Below are 19,780 nucleotides of genomic sequence, written 5' to 3'. Positions count from 1 at the left end.
CTTTTGTTTCTTTTGTCTGTGGCCCAGCAAGGCTTTGCAATGGCCATTGATAAAGGTTATTTATTTTATCTTTTACCTTTCTTTTTTTGCCTTATTCTAATCACCTGCTGTGATCTTTTTCTTAAAATGGATTTCATACATCGACCCCCTTGCTACTCCCTTTATGATGCTGCAGTGGAACCTCAATTTAGTCTTACCCTTTTCAGGTCGATCCTAGAGCCAGCGCACATGCGCTGCTCTGCGAGGCTTGTTGTAGTAGAGTAGAAAATAGAACCCCCGCCCACTCTCCGTCCATATTTGCCATTGGCTTGTGTCATTGTCTGTCCTAGATGCTGGCTTCTGATTCGTAAATAGGCTTGTTAGTCCCTCCTTAGTACCGCATCCTCTTCATTTGTCACTTCCCATGGCGACTGGCCCCTTTACTCCTGTTGTCCGTGCTTTCTTCCCCAGCCCAACATCCCTCCCGTTGTCTGTGCCTTCTCCCCGCCCTCCGTTGTCTGTGCCTACTCCCCGCCCTCCATCTCTCCCATTGTCCGTGCCTTCACCCCACTCCCACGTCCGCCCTACCGTCGTCCGTGCCTTATCCCCCCAACACACCCGCTTGCCCTCCCTTTCGTTGTCCGTGATGCCAACCATTTCCAATGCAATAAGTCTCGCGTAAATGAGAGACCTATTTCATTGCAAATGCTTGTTGATGTATGCCCCCTTTGGTCTCCTACACAGCTGTATCCTTAGGCTTCTGACAGTTAAAACTGTGTTTCTCATGGCTATCACTTTTGCGTGTCATATGAGCAAGATGCAGGTCTTATCAGTTCACCCTCCGTATACTACCTTTACCCCGTGACCAGCTGATTCTTAGGACTTGTGCTTCCTTTCTCTTGAAAGTGATGTCGGGCAGTCTGTCACAGTCCCTGCATTCCTTTCTCGACCGTATTCATCTAAGAGAGGAGACTTTACTGGTTGGACCGACAGTGTGCCCTTAGTTTCTTTTCTACTGATGGGGCTAAAGAATACCATATTCATGATCAATTGTTCATGGGGTTCGCCAATACAAAGAAGGGAAAGGTGGTCCAAAGAGAACCTAATTGAGATTGGATTATCCTCTGTGTCAAGCTGTGTCGTGCCTTGGCAAAAAGTAGCCACAGAGTCTCTATTTTGTGGTGTTCCTGTCCTGGACATCTGTTAAGCAGCCATGTAAGCATCTGTCCATACTCCTACTGTGTGTTCCGGAGCAGGGCAAGGCTGTGGATCTTTTCTAAGGAGGGAACATCTGACCCAATCTGACTAGATTTTCTTTACTCTACTGATCCTCTGGCACTTGTTAATAATGAGCTGGTGGCCAGCTGTCAAGTTCGTTCCAGTTCCAACATTCTTCACTGACCAAGGAAAGGTGTACTCTGCTGAGCACCCGCTGTGGTCTAGGGATGCTATCACTAACAGTCAGTCTACTAGAAGTAAAGGGACATTGTCTGAAATCTGCACAATTTGCTTAAGATCTGTCAAGGAAGTAGAAGGGAGTAGCTTTAGAAAGAGAGGAGCAGCCCAGAAGGAATATATGACGTTGCAACGCAAATAATTACAATACATGCCTTTACAACGCGGTTTTTACATCACAACTACCATTACAACGCATGATTTTACAACTCATTCCATTTCAAAGCTTTTTCAGAAACTACCATTACAATGCATACCATTACAACGCATAATACTTTTGGTGCAACTGTAGGGTAAGTGCTGGATAGTGTAGGAGTAAAAATGACTATTCCCACTGCAGTGAGTGCAACAGTAGGGTAAGTGTTGTATAGTGAAGGGGTAAAAATTACTATTCCCACTCCAGTGAGTGCAACAGTAGGTGAAGTGTTGGATAGTTTAGGGGTACAAATACTATCCCCATGTACCCCAAAACCCATACCCACCCTAAAACAAACAAAAACCCCATTACTTACCTTATAATGTGTTGTAATGTTATGCGTTATAATGGTATGCGTTATAATGGCATGCATTGTAGTGACGTGCGTTGTAATGGCATGCGATGTAAAGGCAGTTGCGTTGTAACAGCTGCGTTGTAAAGGTAGTGCGTTTTAATGACTGCGTTGTAATGGTTGTTTCCCCCCAGAAGTAGCAGTTTGCCAAGGGAGTTTGTTCAAAGCTGAACTATGTGAACCAGAGAGTCTCCTGACCTCCCTGCCAGACCAAGAAATCAAGTTCATAAGGGATTGTCTGCTCGAGTAATCACCACAGAGGAAGACAGAGGACCTCTGCTTGCTATGGCTGGCCATACCCAAGGACCTCGCTCCAGAGCCACCGACCAGAGGTAAAGGTTTCCCAACTGCGAGAACTGGAATCTCTTGTCCGAAATGCCTTCGCCAAGCTGCTGCAGTCTTCACCGGCTTGATGCGAAGAGGAGACTTCCGATCGACTTTCGGTAGAGCAACTACGCCTGAGTGACATTGACTTTGAATACGCTAAACAGATTTGGTGAAACTTTGAAAGATGACTGCAACCAATATACCATAACTACATAGTTGAGCATTATAGACTGACCTACAGGTCAATGATTACAGGAAAGCTGCTCCAATTTCCCATATTGAGCCTAAACTTTTGCTTAATTCTTGAACACTATAGATGCTACGAGTTGTTGCACCTTTAATTATGATCCTACATTTCTGAATCCACAGCACACTGATGAAAGCAGATTAGGAGTGATAATCCAGGCCATCAATCTCTCAAATATACTGTAGAATTCTGAATGTGAAGGTGAAGGAGCCATCGCTAGCAATAACAAACACCAGAAACTGAAATATCTACATAGACTCTGCAATACACCGTTAAAATGATACTCCTTCGGCTATGGTGCATCTGAAAGCTAAAGGAGATGTAAACATCCAAAGGCAGATATCATACATTTGTCAGTCTATGCTTCTGGGATACTGGACAGGTATTTTTTATCTACTCTCCTAGATGGTAGGTAAGTACACTACTGGGTTTTGTAAAAGATTTACCTGCATAACCCAGAAGTAAGTGTTGCAAGATCTGCTCACCAGAAGGAGAGCAGCAAGGAGATGGAGTAAGAACTCGGTGAGAACGACCAAGCATTGGCTGCAGGATTTGTTATACTCTGTGTCCTGTAAAGTCCCCGCAAATACTCTGTATTGCTACCGGCGATGCAATACACCGGAGACATCTTGGACCTGCGTTGGTAGGTAGAGGGTACAGCAGAGGATGTCTAGTCCTTTGGCCTGCCCAATACTGTTGATAGTAGCAATGTACACTTATTCATGAGAATATATTGGTCACATTTAAACTTAAATATTTATGGGTAGTGCTGTAGGCGCAATAAGAAAATGTGCTTGGTAGGGGCTGTTAATGTAGAATGAGAATTGAAATTCTGATCACCTGCAATGTGTACTGAGTTTACTGTAACTATTTCTTGGAAAATTGATGTTCAAATAAAAATGGCATAATGGACCGGGCGATTGGATTGCCTCAAGAGTTCCTTCAGGATTGCCTGAAGATATTCTGGAATATACTGAAAGGGAAACAGAAATATTTTAAAAGAGCAATCAATCCATTTTAAACACATTTGATCCCGCATATTGGTCAAAATAGGACTAATGCATTTTTTTCAAAGTTTATTTCTACATTTCTAAAGCCCTGCTCCCCCAAAAAATCCTTTAAAAAGTCAATGGCCAAGTGTGCCCCTTAAAGACCTGTCATTTAGCAGCACTTTTTTTTTTTTTTTTTTTTCTTTATTAAAACCTTTATTTCGGTAAATGCACAATACACAGCGTCTGCCTACAACCCCTCGGGGCCGGCCGCTATGACATTGTAGAACATAGAACAATAATGTCAGGATAAGAAAAGGTTTAATTTTATGATTTTGTCGAGTACAATGTAGTGAACTACGAAAAGAGTCGAAGCTGACACTGACCAGGAGAGACATCACCGTTCACGGAGCACCCAGAAGGAGGCGTTATATAGGAAGGCATTTGTAAGGAAACAGGTGGCCACCATCCAGGAACTAAGAGCAAACACTATACCACAGAATGATAGAACACAATAAACTCCCTACTAACACTGAGCCCCGACCCCGAAGAAACAAAGAAACATAAAAGAGAAAGAAGCCGAAGAAGAAGAGAGAAAGAAAGGGAAAGAGGGCCATAGAGACGAAGAAAAGACATAGAACACATCCCATCCCCCCACCCTGCATACCAGCGGAAGGCCACGGCCCACCCCCCCCCCAATAGGCATGCCTGTCGCCCCAAATGAACCCCAAGTAGGAAAGAGAGTCTGGCGAGTGGGAAAGAACATCCCAGTCTCCGACTCCCAGAGAAGGCAGGAGGAGGAAATTTCACATACTCCCGGTCACCACAGCCCCATAAGCATCCCCCACCCTGAATATCATCAGCACAACTGAAGTAGCAAGCAAAGCAGCAGGTGGGGAGACTCCATTCCAAATGTGCGAATAAATCAGATAATTAGCAGTCCCGTCCTAGTCCCCGCTCGCCAATACGTACAGCAAACTAAAGGGAATCGCCCAGCCCTGGCCCGATCCTAAGTGGCCCCACAGATCCACCCCCGCAATCAACAATGGCAAATTACACACATGCGGCACAGCAGATACATAGACAAATATTCTAGTCCGGGTCATGCCAGGCGGTCAGGCAGGATCACAAAATCAACAACGTAAGAGTGGCAGGATCATCAAGGGAGGCAACATCAGCCCTGGCCAGAACGCTGAAACCCCACCAAGCATGGCCACCGCTGGGAGTGTACCTCAGGCAGAACAAAGGAGCAAGATGGCCGCTCCCGGCATAGAAGACGCAGAGGGAGAGGAAGCGAGAGTTCCCAATCATAGACCATCACCACATCGATAGTGACCAACACAGTTTTCCCCACAGAACGGCACACACTCCGGCGATGTTGAGGAAGCCGTGGCAACACTTGCAGAGGCAGAGTCTCAGCTTGTAAAGTGGAAGGGAACTTTGTGTCTGCAACTTTGTCATTAAAAGAACACTCGACACTGTAGCCAGGGAGAGGACGTTCCACAGTATCCCCCTGTCGCCACATTGTATCCGCCTCGAAGGGAATGAGAGGCATTGGGGGGTCAGACAACCGCAGTAGTTCCCTGGATGGCATAGCGGCATCGATCTTCCGCTCCAGTTCTCGAGTGTTTTGGCACCATGTCGCCCTCAAGTCTTCCAGGGCTAGAAGGATATCACCATAGGTCAGGTCTGCTCCCCGCTTCCGCATGTAGGCAGTATGTAAAGGCGCCACCGGGACACCCTCCAGCTCGACAGTAGGCAGGGAAGCTTGCGTCAGGGATATGGAGGCTTCCGTCTTTCCGGCGAGGTAGACCGGCACCGCCACCATGTTTGCAGTTAGCCCACATCGGAGGGGTGAGGGCGACTCCATAGGACGGAGAAATAGTAGTTAAGGCAAGAAGAGTTACTGCTCGCTATACGGAGCTCACACGATGGGAGAGCCCTCGGCTGTATTGCAATGCGGGTGATGGGCGCTCTAAAACGGATACCGCTCTGACCGCTGGTAGCAGGACAAAGGAAGGTTCGCCAGCCCGGACCCAATCATACAGGAATTCTCTCCGTCGCGAAGAAGGCTCCGCCAAGCCGCCCACTCCACCTCCGGTCACATTTCCCCAGGCGCCGGTCCAGCCCCAGGTCGTCTCACCGTACGTGATAAGCGGTGTCCGGTGGCGGTGGTCGGGCCAGAGTGCGTGGGCAAAGTCCAAAGTCGGCAAACTCTATGAATCCTCGACCAAAAAAAGCCGGCGGGGACATCGGAGGAATGCGGAAAGTATCAGCGCATTCGTGGTTACATTTGCTCGCGCCGTAGGCAGGATTAAAGATCAGGATGTCATGTAAACAGCAGACGGGCTGCGGAGCCGGGAGCTCAGACGTCCTGTCCGTCCGCCATCTTGGCTCCTCCCATTTAGCAGCACTTTAAGTGAAAATGTGTTTAGGGATTATCAAGAAGATACTAAAGCTCACAGCTTATCCTTGCTGATCAGAGGTTTAAAACATAACCCATAAAATATATTTAAAAAATACCCTTGCATTGTAATTCTGTGACACACTATTACCAGCTTCAAGACTAGATTTCAAAAAGCTTGGTATCGGATTTTAATGTGTCAATAAAAAGAGATTGCCAAACCATCTTCTGTGATCACACAGAGACATGGTAGACTTTGAACATTTTGATCGAAAGCCATGTTAACTTCATTCAATGTAGGCATCCAAGAAATGATATCATTCAACAAAAAAGTCATCGTGTTCCAATCCATGCCTTTACCCTACTCTGATGATCAAATAAAATACCCTGGACGATTGCATATCTCACCATTTGCACGATCACTTCAGAAAGGTTGCAAGGCCTGTGCTGTAGATCTACAAGGTAACGCTTTTGAATGGAGCACTGGGGGAGCTGGGTGAGACTCTAGCCTCGACTCCTGTTTTACTTGTTTGTAATAAGAAATTTTAAATAAGGCCTTGCAGAACCTCACCTTCTGAGAAGCATATCAAAAGGAGAAGAGTTGCAAAATGTGTACCAAGAGTCCTACCTTCCTTGGCTGTGACTAGTAGAACACATCCAAATGAACCATTTTCTTCGACAGCATAAGGATGTCTCAGTCCCTACTTCAGAGCACCCCTACCCCGCAAACCTGGAGAACTAGTGCTTACTATGGATGCCATTGGTGCATTGTACAGTAAGGGAGATTCAGTAGACCTGCCTGGTGTTACGTACGCACCAGCCTACGAAGTCTAATCTGGGACCATGGCAGTGTCAGTTTTACACAGCATCCTCTGTGCAGTTAAAAAAAAAACTGCCCGGTCCTATTTAGGTGAATTTTAGAAAAGAGAAAATGCGCTTCCTCTTTTTGGCCGATTGCCCAACTTCTAAGAGCTGAACCTGTGCACTGGAACTCCTCAAGCAAAAAGTGAGGTCTCTACTGAAAGAAACCTGTGGAACCCTCTTCGGTGTTTTCTGAAGACACAGCTATGTTCTGCCCGTTTCATCAAGGCTGCTAGTAAGCGTGATGCCATGCTGCAGTTCTGTTTCTCTGCCATTCTAGGGCTCCTGACCTTGCCTGCATAGAATCCCTGTTCCTGTCCAAGAAGTTGAAAGACGTGGACAGAGAGAAACAAAAAGCCCTCTTTTCCCCATGCCAGAGAGCGAAGGATGGCTGGTCAAGAACCGTCTACTAGGTGTAAATGAGCTGAGTGATGACCTTGCAGGTTAGCCACATTTTATTGTTCTCCTTCTGGCATCCTCCACCCCTTCTGCTCCCACCCCCTGATACACGTGTACTTCCCTGGTACCTACTGGCATCTGTCGGGCATGGCTCTGCTCACCTGCTGTGCTGATACTCTGGACCTAGCCTGCATGTAAACCAGCGCCCTGCCCAAAGAGGCCAACAACGCAGACCTAGAGCATCAATAAGCCATCTCTGTGAATCACCAGAGACCTGGTCAAGTACCACAAAAACCACTTACCAAGAGCAGGTGAGCTGAGTGGAGACTGCCTGGGTAGCATACTCCTTCTCTGTGCAAGCCTTTTGTTTGTTCACTTTCGCTGGACGTCACCCCGTATTTTACATGTTCTAGTAGTCACTTACATCCATCTAGAGTGTTGTGAGCACAGACCCATCACCACCCTTCGTTGTCAGGGTGCTGAAAACGTTTCTCTAAACATCACTCGTGGTACCCTGCTAGGAGTAAAATAGCTTTGTGTTTTCCTGTGTGTGCTTGCGAGCGCTCATTCCAACTTCCCCGCAGGCAAGTCTGCCTCCTTCAGTGCCATTTGTCCATGTGTGACATGAAGCAGTTGACGAAGTGATGTGAGCATCTTGGGCTTGAGCGGCTTCCAACTTTCTAGGTATCCGCAAAAACAAGAGGAAAAGCAATGTTCCCTGGCTCTATAACTCTTTAATGTGTATTCCAAGACATTTATTTTCGCTTTACTAGAATGTTTCTTTTTTACCATAGGTTGCATCCTTTATACTGAGGATTTAAAACAATGCAATGGGAAATATTGTTTTGGTGAGTGTACCATGATCCTCTATGTTCTTAAAATGAACTTTGAGCAATATGACATTTGCTATCGTTTAGTGATTGTGAACAGTAATGTATCTTATCTAGTCTTAAACCTTCATATCTGCTCCTTTGAGTTGACTGCTAAACCAAGCCATCAGGGTGTGATAGAAAATAGGAAGGCCAACTTTACGTCGTACACTGACCACCTAGTGGCCCAGTTTGTGGGAAACACTTGCAGTATCCTATTTAATATTGCTGGATGGTCCTTGTGACTGCAGGGACCAGGCAAACGTCCTGACACAGCACTGAGCATTCCCATTGATATCGCTGTCCTTTTAAGTTATTGAATGTATTCCTGACTCTTAGTGGGTAGGGAAGTTCCTGCCTGGGATATTTTGATAGCCCAAATTCTGAAATGTACACTGGATCATGGCACCTAATCTCAGGGATGAAGTATTGCTTCTTTGGCAGGCTGCGGATTTCCTAGGTTTTTCATTCTACCCCTCTAATTGCCCTGCCCCGTGGTTTTCAAGATGTTTAAGTGATATCAGCATAGGAGGTCCTTCTCCCTCTGTCCTCTTCAACTCTTGCGAGGGGCTCCTGAGTTTTATTGAATGCACCCTTTCAAGTCGGTTTCTTCTTTGCAAACCTAAACTGTCAATCTTCTCTTTTGGATGACAGGATAGATAGCTACCTTGAGTGGTACCACATTGGTATGGATATTGTGAGCTATGCTTCTGCCTTTTTATCTGATTTAGAGATGAAGAGACCATTCCATTGGAGTATAGCCCAGTATACTTACCATCCGTGAGGCAAATCGGCCAATGTATAGTTTCCACCCACCGCTAAATTAGTATCTCTATTCTTTGGTTGTGGCTTAGACACCATCTGCGTTGATATCGACATCTTGACATCGCAGCCTTGAGAGCCAATTCAGAAGTCAAAAAGAGAGCACAGCGCCTCCTGGGGGAGCAGCAATATAAGGAGGACTACTACTACTTATCTGACGTCTTTTGCACGGATTCAGATCAGGTGAAGCAGGAGAGCCCTGTGATAACCCTAAAACGTTTCTAGAGCTTGTGGAGGCCAGTGGGCTCGACACCTCACCTGAGTAAGAATTCCTGCACCATTTGGACTCTCTACCCCCAGGTGTGGCCTCCTATCATATTACAATTAAGATGGCGGCAGAAACATTAGGCCTATCCCTGTTAACTGTAGAAACCAAGGCCACAATTTTAACAGAAATGCAGCCCAAATCCCATTAGTCAGAACAGATACTTCCTTTTAATGTAGTCCTCATGGATCCTGTCCTTGCAACTTGGACTAAATCCTCGCCCACTCCAGCGATTAACCGGACGATAGCCTGGAGATGCAGCCCAGCACCGGTGTGGGCATCTTCCCTTCGTCTCTTGGTGACAGAGGATCAAAAAAGTTTTTGCTTCTGGGAGTCTCTGTTAAGTCCCTCAATGCCACTTGCCTCTTTAAAAGGTATATGCATGCCCTTTGGGATATGGCCAGTTTAATCGGGCCGAGCTTCCCGATGACTTCCAGACACACTTCATGGACTCTGTGCGCAATGGTCAGGTGGCTTCAGGGAAGGTTATCCAGCCTAGTCTCAATAGTGTGGACTCAGTAACCAGGAAAATGGCTATATCCATGTTGGTGCGCAGGCACGTATGGCTCAGGACATCATTTTTTCTAATGATGTCTAATCAACCCTCGTGGACCTCCTGTTCGGTGTCTCCAAACTCTTTGGAGAGAAGGCGGACTCCACCTTGGAGTTTTTTAAGAACAGCGCAGCCATTGCTCGATCACCTGGATTGCAGCCCCAAGAAAGAGATAACCAGAGATTTTCTAAGTTTTGTGCCTTCAGAAAGTTTCTCAGTTTCCATCAGCATTGGGGGGCCTTCGATCAGCAACAGGTCCCAAACCCCTTTGTGTGTTAGTACAGGGTTTGTGGAAACGGAAACGGTCAGGCTCCTTCACAGCCCGCTAATTCTTCCTTCTCCTGCTTTTCCTCAGCCACCAGAGGGAAACAGCTGTTGTTGGCTCTTACTGGGACACTCGAGAATAGTAGGAGGCCAGGTATCTTCTTCTCCATAGGCCTGGAAGGTCATAACTTCCGACCAGTGGGTACTACAGATCATGAAAACTGGTATTCGTTACCCTTCCATCAGTCCCTTCCCAAAATTGCCCCTCCCTGCTCAGACCTTTCACAAGAACACTTTCTTCTGCTGGAGCAAGAGATGGCAACCTTGCTGCAGAAAGGAGCTGTGGAGCTGAGGTCAGAGCAGGAAATTGGGCAGGGATGGTACTCCCAGCACTTTCTTGTCCCAATGAAGGATGCCAGTCCTCGTCTAATCCTAGACATCTGGGTCTTGAACATTTTCTTTTGACGTTGAGGATCAAGATGCTGTCCCTTGCCCAGGGTGTTCTGGTGCTGGAACCGGTAGAGTAGATTGTGCAGATCTCTTATTAGTGCATCTGTCATCATTGATTCGCTCTGCCTCAGGCTCTCTACATTGCTTTAAGTCCTGATAATTATCCCACCACTCACAATGAGACCGAAGCGCCATTGACTATTAATTTATAGTTAGTTCAGATAACTATAACTCGGGCGCCTGCAATTCACTGCTCATGACGTCACATATTACATCACTCATGACATGGTCAGTGGCATCACTCATCACATCACTGATGACATCATCCTTGCGATAGAGTGGCGGTCGCGCGAGTTATAGTTATCTGAACTAACTATAACGGGGGAATTTCATTGGTTTTTTACGAGTGAAATGTCCACCTAACTATAACATGTGTGAAACCTATGGTTTTTTAAGTGAATTTGCAAGGTTTTTTAAATGCTAATTCCTAACTAAAACGTGTGTGAAACCTATGGTTTTTTAAGTGAATTTGTACGTTTTTTTTAAATGCTAAGTTATGTATGTTTTATTTTTTTTTAAGGTTTTTCACCGTGCACGCACCGTGCGCAAACCCCGCTATTTAAAAAAAAAAACACGTTTTTTCACCCTTCGGGTCCTTTAGGGACCCCTGACAAAGGCTAGGGGGTCAGGAACTCTCTACCCTGCCCCCTTTTCACGTTCGCCACCTCTCTTTTTCACTCTCGCACCCACAACAAACAAAATGGCGGCCGACACTTCCTGATTTCGACCGATTCGAACGTTGACTGACATGTAACCACCAATCAGAATTACGCTCGCGCATGTTAGGGTGCGCGCACGGTGCGCGTCTATAGATATTTATGTGCTTTAACTGCAATTTTCTCAGGAACTACTGAACAGATTGACTCCACACATGCAAAAGGCACATCCCTGACCTGAGGACTACCCCTCTGCCAAATTTCAAGTAATTCTGTTCAGCCGTTCGGGCTGTACCTTCGACTAAAGGTCCTATGGGAAAATGCATGGTGAAAACGCGTTTTGGGACCCCCCTTTTTTCTCGGCCCCCGCTTGACGAATCACCCCGAGACTTTCAGGATAGGAGCTGAGCGGAGCGCCCCATTAGTTTTGAAAATTTCCCGAGGATTCGTCATCCGGCGCCAAAGTTATTCAAAATAGAATTTTCAGATTTCCTATGGAAACACGGTCCTAACTATAACTATCTACTGGCGACCGTTGGAGATCGTAGCCCATCGAGGGGTGGCACGATGTCGGTGGAGTATACCGGTAATTTAATATCCAAAAAAGAAACTGAGTTCCGTTCGTGCACTCAGATCAGGGAAAAAGTTCACCAACTCCCGAGGTCATTCAAAAGGGTTTATTATTTTCATAAACACGACTGTCGGGTTTGTGAAAATAATAAACTCTTTTGAATGACCTTGGGAGTTGGTGAACTTTTTCCCTGAACTGAGTGCACGAACGGAACTCCGTTTCTTTTTTGGATATATATATATGTATATATATATATAATCAAAATGATAAAAGAGTTCCAGCAGCTGCTTGTGAATTGTTGTACTAAAGACAGCAGATAAGCGGAGAGCATTAAACACAGAATACTATCTGCACTGTATAAATAGCTGCTGTTTTCCATTATGAAAGGATGCTTAGAGGAACTTTTCTTAGATATTTTTAGACCTTAGAGTGGGTTGGAAAAATATTTAATGGTTAAGTTATAGAGTCCTATATTTTTAACTTGATGTCTCATAAATAGATCGTACGTTACAACTTTTGTGTATTGCACTGTTCACACTTTTCGAGTCTTTGAATCTGGTGTATCGCATACTCACTCTGTTTTTATTCATTTCCAGTATTCCAAGGATATACTATTCCAAAAGGCAGTGTGATACTATCCAACTTGTGGTCTGTGCACAGGGATCCTAAAATTTGGGAGAAACCAAATGAATTCAACCCTAGTCGATTTCTGGATGAACATGGACAAATCCTGAAAAAGGAAGCATTTATTCCATTCGGAATAGGTAACCTACTATACTTTGTTTTCGTCTACAGTAAATGCATCAGAAAGGGAGCCAGAGGCTGGCTTTTAAAAAACAGTGCACTCTAGTTTTTCTTATGCTCGTTCACGTCCCGCTGTTTTATGTACTAAGGTATAGGGCAGCATTTGATTATAGACTTTTAATACTATTCATTTCTCACATAGAGTACTCATATTACAAAGATTTGTCCCTAGTTCTTCTAATCCAAGCATTAACATAAAGTGTATTTGTAAAGTGCATGTTCACTCAGAAGGGTACCTTGATGCTGAATAATTTATGTTTATTGTTACCCAACTCAGTGGTACTCATTTTATCGACCTCAGAAGGATGAAAGGCTGAGTGGACCCGCTTGGATTTGAGCCTGTGAACATGAGGTCAAACACAGGCCCCTACAGTGGGCGCGTTAATCCACTAAGCCACCAGACCTAGCAGGCATTGCCAACAAGGGTCCTGAAGGGCCAGATTCTTACCAGATTTTCAAGATAACCATTATCTGTTAATTCTTTGCTTTTTTTTCATTTATGTAAATTATTCTAATCTGAATATGTACATTATGTGGATATCTTAAACATGACATACATCTGCCCCTCTCAGAGCTGTGTGTGACACCCCTGTCCTTGTCCATGACAGGGAATGCCTTTTATTTTTGCCACATCATTTGATGTAGTTTTGTCTCACTGAATGTATAATGCACGTAGGGTTTGCACAACGCGATCTAAACAAATAGCACAGTTTCCTCGAAATCCGTCATGTCTAAACAGTACACCATTGCTTCTGTCAGATTCAATTCCTCTGGAGTCTAGCTGCCACCCTTTTAATAAGAATATAGAAAGAAAACATCAGTTTCTGATTTCCGGAAACCACCAAATTATTCTGATAAAAACTATCAACGGCCTAAATATACAAAGCCCCAAAAAGCTTGTGTAACACTACTATCCCAAGAATTACTTAACAAATTTACCCCACACCAAACAGGGCCTATTTTGAGTGATGTTCTGTCTTCCTGCCAAGTTTTAATTCGGTTCTAGAGTTTTTGCCGTATTGGAAAAAAGAAATTCTTAACTCGCCTACTTATGAATGTTCACTTTACCTGCGAGGAGAACCATACAAATGCAATGAATTTTGCAGTTATAAAAAATGTCTTTTTTTATAACTCCAAACCAAGATGGGATTAAGTTTATCCTCAAAATAAGTGGAACGTCGTAGTTAAGTTTTTAAGGGGTGCTCATTGATTTTTCTGGAAAAAAAGTTCTAGTAAGAGCTACGAAAGTTAAAACTTATGTACCTCACCTAAAATGTCTAGATGAGCAGTGCATCTCATACCCAAATAAATACTCCAGTCTGCAAGCCAGCTACTGATCACGACCAGAACTTGAAATGTGTGAGTCGTTGTAACATGCATCTCCCCATAGAGGTCTAGAGCTCTATATATGAAAACCCGGACAAAGGCCTTTCCTTTAGGAAATTCAAAAAACACTTCTATGAACAGCCCAACTGGACCTCTATGCGTATCATACCGATTCAGTTCATAGTATGATTGCAAAAATCAATAAAAATGCCTCGTCCTCAGATTTCTGTAACTCGGTTTATTGAAAACCTTGACATTTGAGACTGTTAATTTGCATGAGTTTCTTTTTATGAACTATGGCCTAGATCTATAAGCACTTGCGTTGGCCTTACGTGGTGCAAGTCGTCACAAGGCAGCTTCAGTCCTTAAGCCACACAAGGAGTGAGTTACGCCACCTTGTGTGGTTTTGTAAAGAAAAAGTAATGTAACGCTGCCTCTTGTGCTGAGTTGTGTTACAATGTGTCTGGGAGCCGTTCCATGGGTGGAGCATTGGATTTCCCAGTCATCCACCCATGGATTTTGGTGCATTCCCAGATTTACTGAAACTAGTAAACCTGGGAATGCGTAAAAAATGCTACCCAGTGAGGCATAACAAGGAGCAATATCTTAATTTCTCTGCCTTACTTCAGCTTTCTATGCGTGCTGGATTCCGCATCAAACATAGAAAGAGGAAAATGCCTCTAAGGATTATTTTTGTCCCTTCCTACATGAAAACAATCCTGCCCATAATGCAGACACTCTGGTGCAAGGGTGCCTTTGTTGGAGCTAGGCTGCACACAGTCCGCCAGCGCAAGGAGAAAGCAGAAATGCTCCATATCTTTGAAAATATGTAACATTTCTTCTGTCTCCCTTTGACGAAAAACAGCACAGCAACTTTGCTTGCTTCCCCGTGTGAAAGATTGATAAATATGCGCCTACATTTTCATCTCTTCACACTGCTTGGAGATGCCAGTTTGGCAGATATGTCATACATGCCATTGATTTGGTCACTGTGTTATGAGCTCTCACGTGCAAAATAGGATCGGATGGAAAGTGGATACACATTTAGTTGAGCAGCCTAGAATGACGAGTTGATGTAAAAAGAAGCATTCCCAAATTAAAACAAATTAAAAAAAAAAAATTAAAATATTTTGTCTTTTTCAGGTCGTCGAGTTTGCATGGGGGAACAGCTGGCGAAGATGGAATTATTCTTAATGTTCGTGAATTTATTCCAAAGTTTCTCTTTTGCCTTAGCTGATGACTCTAAAAATCCAGCAATGGAAGGAAGATTTGGTCTAACTTTGGCTCCCTATCCTTTTGAAGTTAAAATCACTAAGCGGTGAAAGGACTGTGTGAGAATAAGGAAAAATGAATTTGATCGGATTAAAATGTGTATTTTTATTAGACACATTTTTTTTTATAACTTGATCTTCTTCAATTTAGCTGCAAATGTTTTTTTTGTCTGAGACTTTATTTCCTCGAATTACGAGGCTACTTGTATTTCAGTTGTGTCATTTTCTTATAAACGTAGCCTTATTAACGTGAAACCAAAGATCTATGTAAATATTGGAAGCGCCTTGAAATACGTTTGTTCTTTGTTTTGTTTGCCAGATGTACTTTTATACGGTTTAGCACAATGGCATTACTTACCAAGTCTAATGTTTGCTCCTGATGTTGAAACAGGTTGTGGCCAGGGCAGACTGAAGTCCGGAGTCCCCAAGGTTACTGGCTTCCTACACAGTCAGTCCCTGCCGCTCTTGATCACGGTGCACGTGGTGGCTGTGGACATGCCCGTTCCCACTGCAAAATGGCCGCCTTATAACTTCCATAATTCCAAGCGAAAGATGTTGGACTTTAAACATACCGTTATGGGAGAGGTCTGCTGCCCTCTCCATGTTTTAATATCGCCGTTCACGTCAATTGACTTCCCAGTTCTGACTACAAACATACTGTGAAGCTATGGCACTGTAGAGCTAAGAATAGTAAAGCCATGGCTCTCTATATGTGCCTAACTTGCTGATATGCTGGTAGTCGATACAGTGGAGTTGATATGTGTGCATGGCGAGAATATTGGCCTCCATGTTGTGAAATACAACCATTATGAGCCAAGTACAAATCTTTTTCAAAATGTGCATAGCAATCGCAGGTGCAATTTAATATGGGTTTTATGGGGCTTGACACACTATGTTACAGTTGACATGGTGTGAGTGGTAAGGAAACCAGTGAAGTGACTTAACGCCAGTGAATATGCTTGGCCAGCTCACATGATATGCGGCTTTTATTTGACCTACTTTACATCCTATAATCAGACAAGTACTCTCAAGAGAAAAAAAAGGAAGTACAATGACTCCACCTTCTCTTGCACCTGCGTGTCCACATTTTAGAATTGTGACAAGGTCAGTGACATCAGACTCGTAGCACAAGATGGAACCCTGCTCTTCTTGCTGCCCTACCTGATGAACGGCCTTAAGGCGAACAAACATCTTTTCGTGTACGTGTACGCCCTGACACAAATAAAGCATGGGTTAAATCATAGTAAACAAAAGTGGGTAGAATTTCAAGCACATATTCAGTTATTTCCTTGCATAGAAATACTTTCAACAGAACTGGATTTAAAAAAATATATATTTTATAAATCGTTTTACTCACAACTTCCATGCCCTATATTTAGGTAAAATGTGCATACCCGCACGTTGTGCTTGTGCCTTGATGGGTGATTTACACTGGCATCTGGTACGCTCACTACTTGCACCTGTAGGAGCTGTGTTTGGAAGCTACAGTACCTCTAAGCAGATGTGCAATGCTTTTAATAGGAGGCTGCTTCTGGCCAGGAAGGGTTGCTAGGTGCCACAGAGCACCTTTTCTTTTTCCGTTCAAAACGCTATACTGCTCCCTGGTGGTGAAATTCACCGATCGGTGGATTCATGACAACTGTGAGATGTTTCATGGCAGTTTTTCTAACGTTCAGAAACAGCGGGTGTTGCATATCCTTTGCAAAGCGTGACACCTACTGGCTGAAGAGAGAAGAGTGGTTATTTTCATTGGTGATTTATTGGCATCGCTGAGTACATTTTCAAGAAAATAAATGGAAACAAAGCAAACTTTTTGTGGTTTTGACACGATGGCTTTTTAATCCGAAAACGAATACATTGAGAACGTGTAAATAGAATAACTGTATTAAACTGAGCGACTTAAAGGTTATAAACTGGTGTTACTAAAAATAAATTTTGGTCACTAAAAAAACGCAGAAATTAATCCCATACGTGAAGAGAAAACCGAATGTATTAATCGCTCATCACTGGAGAATCGAAAGTACTAGTGAATGCTATTCGGTGTCGCTTACCTTTACCTACATGTAAGACCGATTGGCATTGCCAATTTCATTTTTGACTGATTTTTAAAAATCCTATTAAGGCATCCATTGTTGCGAAAAGCCAGTAGCGCTGCAAGGAGTTCATCATTAGCGTGAGTTTTGACACGTTGTACAAACTATGCATTTATTCGAGGAGAAAGCGAAAAAAAATCCATATTATATGATTTAAATGACGTTTTAAATACTGCCAGCCATGCTTACCATGGTTCACATTCAAATCTAATCCAAGCAATGTATCTACGATAAGCAATGTCTGTTAGTAGATGTAAAATTATTTTTATTCTTGGGAATTTCAGCTCCGCGCTGCTGTCCATGCAGTAGGACGTTGATGTATTAATGTTCTGTGTAGTGTGTTTCCCTCTAGTGGATAGAAGCGTTAACTGCTGCCGAGTTCATTGACGTTAGGTAGTTATGAATTGTTACGGCTTTCACTCAGGTATGCAGAAGATGATATGTGTGTTATCAGAGTCTATAAAGTTAGGATGACCAGATTTTAAGAATCAAACACCGGGACAGGGCAGACATAAAAGTAGGACTTAAGTCCTTAGCCCTACTTGTTAAACGCTTGTCCTGATTTTTGCGTAGGCTTGTAATTAGATAGATAGATAGATAGATAGATAGATAGACACACATACAAATTACAAGCTTTGGTTACGTAACATAAGCTATGGCAGGATCTACCCTGATACCTCCTCTCCTCATCCTGTCTCCCCTCTGCTGCAGCATGCATGCCACCTCCTCCTGAGCTACCTGAAACAAACAAATGACCTTAACAAGCGCGCACCTTTTACTACTACTTTCCTGAATGACTTAACCTTGTCCCAAAAACCTGGACATGTATTTAAAATTAAGGAAAGCTTCGGGACACTGGGACAGTCCGGGGAAATCCGCAACGTCTGGCCACCCTCTATAAAGTGCTTGAATAGGTCAAAGGATATAGGTTTGTAAGTAAAGAGAACACAAAAACATGATTTTGAATGTTCAGCGTGGAAAATATTCTGACTAGAAAGAGGAATCCCAAATCTACTGATGGTGAAATGTCACCCCTCAGATGCAGTGGTCTGCTCCACATATGAAAAACGAATCTACCAGTGGTAAAACCAAAAAGCTCTCGTGGGTCAGTCAAACACATAAAAGGAAAGAAAGTCACCATTAAGAGCAATGTCTTAAAAAATATGGGGCACTTCTGTAACCCTGGGCGAATCAGGGATCAAATAAAATAGTGGTCCCCGCAGGGGAAATACAAACCTAAACTTCATTGGCAATTCGAAGATAACTGTGAATAAACTCTTTTTTGCAAAGAATGCAGTCAAATGTATTCACTGTAAAACCATATCAATAATATGTGGACACATTGCTTCATAAAGAAAGTGCTCCAAAAAACTACTCGGTGCAGGTGAATGAGTGAACTGAAGTGCACAGGTGCTACAAACAAGATTCGCCCAAAATAACGGACACCACACATGTAACTCAATAGCAGAAAAGGCCACTTTATTGGACGAGGTAACTCATATTACTTCAGGCAACTTAATTTCCTAGAACAATTTCGCAATTTGGGCCAAAACCATTTTATTATCACTATGCCTAACAAACTGTACATTTTCCAAACAAAACCAATGTTTACTTTTGCATTTCCATATTTTGTTTTCAATCCTTTTTCTTCCCTTTTCTTTAACAACTTACCAATAACGAGGGTTGGGTAAAATCCGCTCCAAATTTACCCTCCCCCATCTTGCCACCCCAGGAAAACCGAAGAGTTTTCCTGGACCCCACCTTCTCAGAGAAACAGACCCCACTTTTTTTTTTTTTTTAAACATTGCCCCATAAATTCACTGCTAACTCCGTGGCCAAACAATCTCTTACTTCAAGTAAATAATACGCAAGGCCCAATTGTGAGAGGTGTACCCCGTCCGAACGAAACAATTGGCCATCCTTGCCTATAATGTCTGAGTGGCTAACATACTTTATGTCCATAGCACTGCAGAATGTTTTCATTGCGCGATTCACCTTTTTTCGGGCTTTGTCTACTGCAGCTTCGTTTCTTGCATTCCTCCAACGCCGCCTGTAAATAAACGCAGTCCATGCAAGTCGTGTACCAAGCCAATTGTTCTTCAAAACAGTTAAATCGAGCTGCATTCGCTTTATTAATGACAACCCAGAGAGCGATACGAGGTCATTTTCCCCAAGGTGCAGTATTAAAAACGCTGGAGACCCTCTAACACATTTCATGCGTGTAAGAGTAGGAAACAATTCATCCCACCTCATGCCTCCGCGTCCTTTCCATACCAGCTCGTGCCCACTGCTGGGTACTCCAAGATTCCTGCCTTAAAGCTGCTGCTCCGCAAATATAGCAGCCCACTTTATAAAGGAGTGGCCTACCAACCACACTTGCTGCTTGCCGGACAGGCCTCGAACATCACCTATGTGGAAAAACATAATGAGCAACAGCCTACAAATGCACATTATTTACAAACATAACTGGTGCAGCAACTTGATCTCCACCTGCCTATACGTTTAATGGCGTCCCAACCCAATCCCAAACGGGCTGCTTCAGTTGCCGCCCCTATTCGAAACGAATG

The 19,780-nt window shown here is 43.7% G+C and overlaps 1 protein-coding gene across 1 annotated transcript in view; it reads left to right on the top strand.

Annotated features, from left to right (window-relative positions):
• CYP2U1 (cytochrome P450 family 2 subfamily U member 1) overlaps positions 1 to 17,071 on the top strand; it is a 251,333-nt gene extending 234,262 nt beyond the window's left edge. Inside the window, exons 4-5 of the mRNA XM_085641390.1 lie at positions 12,316 to 12,483; positions 14,993 to 17,071. Coding sequence (XP_085497516.1) covers positions 12,316 to 12,483; positions 14,993 to 15,171 — 347 coding nt within the window. The 3' untranslated portion in view covers positions 15,172 to 17,071. The remainder of the gene's footprint in view (positions 1 to 12,315; positions 12,484 to 14,992) is intronic.
• Positions 17,072 to 19,780: the final 2,709 nt, after the last annotated feature.

The sequence above is a fragment of the Triturus cristatus genome, chromosome 2_2 (assembly GCF_964204655.1).
Source record: "Triturus cristatus chromosome 2_2, aTriCri1.1, whole genome shotgun sequence".
In the NCBI taxonomy this organism is placed as follows: domain Eukaryota; kingdom Metazoa; phylum Chordata; class Amphibia; order Caudata; family Salamandridae; genus Triturus; species Triturus cristatus.
This window is presented reverse-complemented; position numbering and strand designations above follow the sequence as displayed.